Source organism: Primulina eburnea, chromosome 18 (assembly GCF_022965805.1).
Source record: "Primulina eburnea isolate SZY01 chromosome 18, ASM2296580v1, whole genome shotgun sequence".
In the NCBI taxonomy this organism is placed as follows: Eukaryota; Viridiplantae; Streptophyta; class Magnoliopsida; order Lamiales; family Gesneriaceae; genus Primulina; species Primulina eburnea.
The window spans coordinates 28,013,288-28,021,352 of record NC_133118.1 but is presented as its reverse complement, the minus strand read 5'-3'; the positions used below and the strand labels follow the sequence as shown (position 1 = coordinate 28,021,352).

At 34.7% G+C, this 8,065-nt stretch overlaps 1 protein-coding gene across 1 annotated transcript; it reads right to left on the bottom strand.

Moving 5' to 3' along the window:
• Positions 1 to 1,767: 1,767 nt before the first annotated feature.
• Positions 1,768 to 7,864, bottom strand: LOC140819309 (pentatricopeptide repeat-containing protein At3g29230-like). Its single transcript, XM_073179329.1, is given in 3 exon segments — positions 1,768 to 2,956; positions 2,959 to 4,597; positions 6,700 to 7,864. Coding segments are annotated over 3 exon segments (1,833 nt in total). The 5' UTR covers positions 6,748 to 7,864; the 3' UTR covers positions 1,768 to 2,810.
• Between the last annotated feature and the right edge of the window lie 201 nt (positions 7,865 to 8,065).

Here is an 8,065-nt window from a genome sequence, read left to right as displayed (position 1 = left end):
TTCTAATTAACATGTAGTGAATTACTTTAAGAAAGTGTATGTATGTTTCTCAAATACTCACCGTACTTATAAAATCTTGTTAAAATAGCAAATGTAGAACGAAGTTTCTCATAATTAAAGTTTATCAAAACTTTTCTCAAATCATCCATGTGACAAGAAGAATTGAATTTATTAACTATGTTATCAATTGAAAAATAAACTAATGTAAAACATGATTATATAGACTGAATTAGTATTTTTCGTTTTTAAATTGTAAAACGGTTTTTTTAGTGATTATTTTGGACAAATTTAATATTATTATTTAATTTAATTATAATAAAAATATTTTGACTAATATGTATTGTTTGATTTTTTATATTATCTTTAATACATTAATTTAATTCGAAAAGTTATGGAACTAAAAGAATATTAACAGACATTATGATTTATGGACATTTTTTAAAATTAGACTCGAACTCAAAAATGGTTAAAATCACCTTGTTAATATCAAATATTATAAATACTTTAGAGGTGAATGCAAAAATCATAAAAGAAAATTATAAACATCTTTACTACAAGATGCTATGGGTGTTATTATCTCACGAGGAAATTCTGGAAGGTAAATTAATCTTGCAATCAGGGATGACAATTTTTCCCACGGGAAAAACTCGAAACGGGGACAAGGATCCCCATTTTCTTCGGGTTCGGGTTTGGGGATTTTTTTAAATCCCTGATGTAGTCCGAAGCGGGTATGAGATTACTATCCACATCCTCGAACTCGTCTCGAAAATGATATCAATAATAAAATAATAGTATTATTAGTATCAATAATATAATAATAATATTATTTTTAAAATATTAATAATATTGATATTAATATTCTAAAAAGCGTGAAACGCCCGAAGTGCGGATGTCGAGCTCCAAGCTTTTCAAGCTTAAGCGAGATTAGCACATGCTTAAGCGTGAAAACACGTTTTTTATTTTTAGTGTAATTGTAATTATCTCAAACCAATAAATAGATAAAATAATACATAAATATGATAAATTTAAGTTTGATGCATTAATTCTCATATTTATAAAAGCATAAAAATCTCAAAATTGTAATCTTTATTTGTTTTTGCAACTAGATCACATTAAAAAATGCTAAATATTTGTCAAATCATTATCACACATGCTTAATCATAATGAAAATTAAAAAATAAACATCTAAATCATAAACTTAATTTATTATTTTAAAATAAAAAGACATACCTTCAAAATAAAAAATTTAAAAATAAATAGATACGATTCATTGTGTTTAAGCACACTTAATTAAACGCTTTAATTACGCTTAATTCAATTAAACTACAGTTTAACCGTTTTTTTCCGCTTTTCTCCGAAACGGGGCGTTTTTGTTGAGCTTCAAGCTTAAGCGAGCTTTTTAGAACACTGCTAATAATAATAGATAATAATTTTTGGTTTGAGAAAATCTCTGAACCCGTCATCGTCTTGCCATAATAATATTTTTGAAATGAGGATGCGGCGGGGATGGGAAGTTGATCCCCGAAGTTTCGGGTTTGGGGATTCCCTGAACCCGAAAAACCGGGTATCAGGACAGGTATGAGAGTGAGGATGGAATTCGAGGACGGGGATGGCAAACCCACCCCGTCCTGCCCTGTTATCATCCCTACTTGCAATCCCTTTCTTATTGATGAATAAATTTGCAGATCAAAGAAAAAGTACTACAAAGAAAAAAATACAACCACTCAGAACATCCATGATAAAATAATAATAATAATAATAATAATAATAATAATAATAATAATAATAATAATAATAATAAAACATCCATGATAGAATACATAGGTGCGAATACATCCTAAATCAGTAAATCAGAAAAATGAGTATCTAAGGAATACAATTAAGTACAAAAATCCTAGAACATGAACTCGAATTTTCCCAAAGGTAATGGCGATGGGATGGTCGATTCCGTCAAACTTAGCGCTGCGTGCGACCAGACATTATAAGTTGTACCTGGAATACAAGCTCTAATGTTCCATAATCCCACGATACGTTGTTTTCGATCCACTTCAACATACTGGTTAACATAGAAAACTTGATTCCCAACCAATTCCGAACCCTGAACCAGAGATCATTGCCAAACGAAAATTCCCAGAAGAGATCATTTCTGAATAAAACATCTCTCTTGTACATATGAACATCATAGAATCTATATCAACAAAATGTGGTAAATGCTTCCAGCCCGCTCATCACTTAATCAACCGGTTGTTTGGGACTAGAATTCAACATTCTACAATGGATGACTGAAGAGAGACACTCCCCCACAGGGTGTACAAAGAGATATAACTCGCATACCAAAAGAGAAGGTTACGTCAAGGATGAAGGGGCGAGTAAATGAAGCCTCCCCATCAGTACTATAATATGGTAGATCGTAGTGCATACATTTATAACTTGCACATCTACAGAAGTTCGATTTACACTTTCAGTACTTGAATATATATTTGCCATGTGCAAAACTTCATTCCATCTGTACAAAAAATAACACGATATGGATGTTTCATAGCTGCAAATTCATACCTGATCAAATAAGCACTGAATATGCTGTGTGCGAGGACTTTCAGATCCACATCAAGAGTATATATATTAGGGACCGCCAAAGTTTCTAGATGAAAAAGATCAGCAATTCAAGACTTCTAAGATATTGACTTAGTCAGATGATCTTGCCTATATTCTCTGGTTTTGCGAGAAAAATGACGAGATGTAGAAACAAGTAAATCTGCAGATTTCTGTCTGCTCTACAAGCGTTTAATATCTGGGACATAACAAAGTTTTTAGACACAGACATCTGTTGCATAATCAATCTTTTTAAGATGCTGGCTCATCCCATTGACCAACTGATATATACTGTTTGATTCATGATAAGTCACGTCGATAATAGTGAATTCATGAGATCCAACATCCAACTCTATCAAATTACTCCAGGTGGATTTTTGTCGTCTGCCTTTCGCATCTGCATTCTTGTGTTTGAGACATTTCCCCAATCTCCAGACGCAGCATATATATTTGACAACAGCGACAAATTTACAGCATTAACTGGCTCGAGTTTCATTAATTGATTGAGTACCTTCTCAGCGAGGAATGCATCATTGTGCATTCGACAAGCACCTAACAGAGAACCCCAAATAACAACATTTGGTTCAAATGGCATGTCATGCACAAGCCGAAAAGCTTCACTTAGACACCCACCACGACCTAAAAGATCAATTAGGCAACCATAATGCTGAATCTCAGGAACAATCCCATAATCTTTTTCCATACCATAAAAATAACAAATCCCCTCCTTAACCATACCGGCGTGACTACAAGCAGATAAGACACTGACAAATGTCACTTTATCTGGTGTACACCCCTCTTGTTTCATCCTAGCGAAAAGCTGAAGAGCCTTCCATTCATATCCATGCATTGCCAGTCCATGGATCATGGCGTTCCAGGTTACTACATCTTTTCTTTCCATCGCATTAAAAACACCCCATGCCTTGTGCAAGCTGCCACACTTTCCATACATGTCGATCAAGGCATTACTCACCAGGATACTACACTTACGTCTACTCTTTATTATAGACTGATGAACCCTCTTCCCTAAACCTACTGAACCAGATTCAGCACTAGCAGATAAAATACTAACAAAAGTTCCATCATCCAAATGGAACCCTCCCTCCTCCATTTTATCATACAACTCTATTGCCTCCTTCAAAAGCCCCATTTCAGCATATCCAGATATGATTATTGTCCAAGGAACCAAATTTTTCACTGGCATTTTATCAAACAATACCCTAGCCATTTCGATATCACCCAGTTTTGCATAGCCTGATGTAACAATAGACCATGAGATTACATCCCTCAATGGCATCCTCTCAAACAGTGCAAATGCCTCGCTCATCTTTCCAGCCTTCACATAACCATCCAATATCGTGTTCCAACTCACCTTATCTCTTTGTGGCATTTCGTCAAACATAAGCTTAGCTTCACTCAACTTACCTGTCTTCACAAGCCCGTTAATCATTGAATTATAAGTAACAACATCCTTCTCATCCATCGCATCAAACACATTCCTGGCCGCTCTAATACCCACTATCCCACACTTCAAGTACGCATCAATCAATGAATTACATACAAATAAATCCAAATAAAGATTGAGTTTTTCCACATGGGCATGAATCATTCTCACGCATTCAAACCGTGAACATGCATTCAGAAGAAAAAGATAAGTCCAGTTGTCTGGAGAAATTCCAGATCTCAGCATTTCACTGAAAACATCAAAAGCTTTCAATGAATCAGAATTTCGTAAATGAGCTTTGATCAAAGTATTACATAAACGAGCATCTGGGCAAGGAACTTGATCAAACACATTGATGGCCAACCCCGTTTGGCAGCAAAGTGATAAAGCTGAGACGAGTTTCAGAGCCACAAAGGGATCTATATGAAGATTATATTTGTAAATGACAGCATGGAGTTGTTTTAGTTCGTTGATGTTTGTGCATTTGTCGAGGTCTGCGATTTTTTGCTCAAAAAACCTTCGTTTGGAGAAAAATATCGGAGCTCGAACTGTGGCAGGCATCTGCATTTGTTGGTGTTCAGTGAGCAAACGTGTGCGAAAAATGGAAATAGACCAAGAAAAACTTAGCAAGGGATTGTGTTTCTGAACACGCAAGTCCATTACACTATTCAATGACCAACACCCAAAATAATTTTCAAATTATATATCTAAAGTTAAATTATGTTCTTTTTTATATGCTACATATGGTGCATTGCACTTTACCTTCCTATGTAACTGAAAAATACCACTGATATATTATCTCTGATATTTTAAAAGAGAGGTAACATCATGTTTGTTTCTATTTACAAGTGTTTTTAACAATATCAAAGTGCTTTAGCAAGACTTAGCCCCCCACAATGCAACCAAACTAGCGTCGAGCAGAGGTTTAAATATAAGTTAAAACTGCCCAGTGACTAGATTTTTTTGGTTAACCTACTCGAAGGTGAAACTATTGGCATAAGAATAGGGCTAAAAAAGATCCGTGAAACATAGTTGGAAAAAAAATCTGACCACCTAATTACTATAAATAAACTCATATATACACTTCAAATTCAATTCAATTCAATGGATCTGGAGCAAGACAGAGCGATCTAAGTTTCTAACAAGAGCCTGAAACTCTTTTACAACAAATCAAAATCTACAAAAGCCGCAAGGGTTCAGTCTGCTGAAAAGAAACCAAATAAATACTTGATATTCCTGTGAAGACGTATTAAAGAAAAGAAATTCAGATGTACTAAAGAAAAGAAATGGGAGAAAAAAAAATGAAAATCATATAACAGATACCAATTACAAGTGACCACAAAACATGATTGATAAGTGCAATAATTGCACTTATATTATATGAGAATCCATTTGAATTATGTTAGTTTCGGACGGAATTATATGTGGTATTTGTTATTTTCGTGCCGTGCAAGAGATGAATAACTATTGGATGATTGATGACGATTAGAGATATTTTTATGTTGAACTGTTGATGGACTAGCGGATGATTTTAAAGCAGACTCCCCGTTCATTAGATAGAGAAGATCACCAAGACTGCGCACGAGAAAAAGAAGCGCTCTGCGACGCTACACGTGGATTTTACGGGCGCCTAGGCACTACTCAAGCAGCTCCGCCTGCGCGGGAAGACAATTGGGCTTTAATTTACGGGCTCGAGAGAATGATAAAAAGAAGAATAGGGTTTCAGAGAGGGGGCAGCCGTTTTTGGGAGAAAAAATACGTGAGAGACAAGAGGATACATTGGAGAAGGAATTGGAACTCCATGACTGATCTTAACAACGAAGAACGACGAATCTGAGGACAGAGACGCCGCTTCTGATTTGTTATCTAATCTGCCACCTTTAATTTCTTGCGTTGAGATGTCTAAATCTTCAAAAATGATTTGTTTTTGTTTATATTTCGTTATGCACTAACTTTTCAAATCTAGAGGATTATATGCTTCGTTGACCCGATAATTTTGACTCAGTTGTTTATATGATTGAACCCTGTTGATTTAATTGTATTCTCTAATTCTTATCGACTTCAGTTTACTGGCCATAAATTGATTGTGATCATATTAATTCTACAACTCGGGAGAGAGAAGAATTATAGAACATTAAAGACATATCGTTAAATGTTTATATTGTTCGGAAGACGTATAACTTTAGCGAGGCTTAGGTAAGATTATCATTTGCATATATCATTTGAACGTAGATTTTTATTAGGAACATTTGAATCGAAGTTTGAATGATATACTTTATTCGTCACTTGGGAAAGGGGGAATAAAATAATTAAGTGTTCTTGGCTGTTAAATGACTGGAGTTCTTAAATATAAATTCAACTGGGAATAATTATCGTAGAAATTTAGTGAAATCATTCCTCTATATACTTTCTCTCGTTGATATTTGCTCAATTCGGTGATTCGATTAATATTCATTTCAAATTAATTCGTTTTCAGTAAACTAAACCTCTTATTGATTCTTCTAAATAAAGTCATGGCTATTTTAATTACAAGCATTAATATACTTTTATATATACACTCCTCGTGGGAACGATACTTTACTCTCTTATATTAAACTTAACAATTGTGCGCTTACGAGCAGAAAATACGCAACAATGATACATAAGATAAGAATAGCGCTTACCTTTAGTATGGGTGGTTGAATGGTATTGGGATTGAAGAAACACGCCATAACACAAAACTCACGGCACTTAGCTAAGGGATCACTCCTTCCCGGATGCCGCTGATTGGAGGTGAATGTTAAATGTTTTCCAGGTACAAAAGCCTGGGAATTGACTGCCACAGATTGAACATTGACGTTGTAGCATTTTGACAACAACAAAGATAATAACAGAATAAAATGAAGTAGATTAATTACAAAAGAGTAGTTAAGGTGGATTGGAGATAATCATGCTGCAAAAGGGGGAAGGAAGGGGAAGGGGAATTTGACTTAATGGGGCAGAGCATACTGATAGCTCCATAAGCAAAGCCATTCCCTTCCCTAATCTGCTAGCAACATCATATACTATAGTCAGCCTCCAATTGTTTTTATTTTAATGAATTGTTTTCCATAATAATATAACTGTACTACAATGACAGGTAGTTTAATGCGAAGTCGCTCAGTGATCTTAAGCTAACATGGAGCCTGTTCTTGGGACAACACAGCTAAGCTAATCATGAGTCCATCAACAAAATTTCTTAACAAGAAAGAACAGCCTCACACGCCGAATTTATCCCCGAGATAGCAATTCTGAAAGTAACGAAATCTAGTTAGCCCATTCAGTCGCAATGCCTTCAACATAACATCATCAAAATACACAAAACAAGAACAGCTTCCCATTTCTAATCAAAACAGTATAAACTGTGATATTATTCTAGTATGCCACGATCAAGAAACCAAATACTACATTAAATGGTATAACTTACAAGTTAATATTTGGAACTTTATAAAAATCTACTTCAAGATAGTAAAATCCAAAAAGGTTACAATTTGCAGCAAGAAAATGCTGGGGCATAACATACAAACATGAAAAGCAGGCGAATAAAGTTGGTGAAATCCACTCTATTAACCAGTGGTCCAACAAACAAAATAAAAGAAGTGAAAATGGAATTAGGATTGAAAGAATTACCTGATTATGCGTAGATAGCTATGCGTGGAGGTGACGATGGAGGGGAAAATCGAGGGCCGACTCCGAATTTGCCTGAGGATGGCGATTGGGTCCTGTTATCAATTTCACTGAATGGGTTCTCTTACAATTTCATTGAAGCGCCTCTTATCCTAATTTCTTGTTCGATTTTTTTAGAGTAATTTTCTTATTTATTTTAGCATGAGTAAAACGTATATATATACGTATTATTACATTTATGGGGATGAGCCAAATCTAACTCAAATTGAGCAATAAAATTTTGAAATAATATAATCTATCAATTTACATTCAAAATGAAACATTTAACTTATTTAAAATCGACTCATTTGTATCATTGTCACTTGATAGAAAAAAATTGAAGCG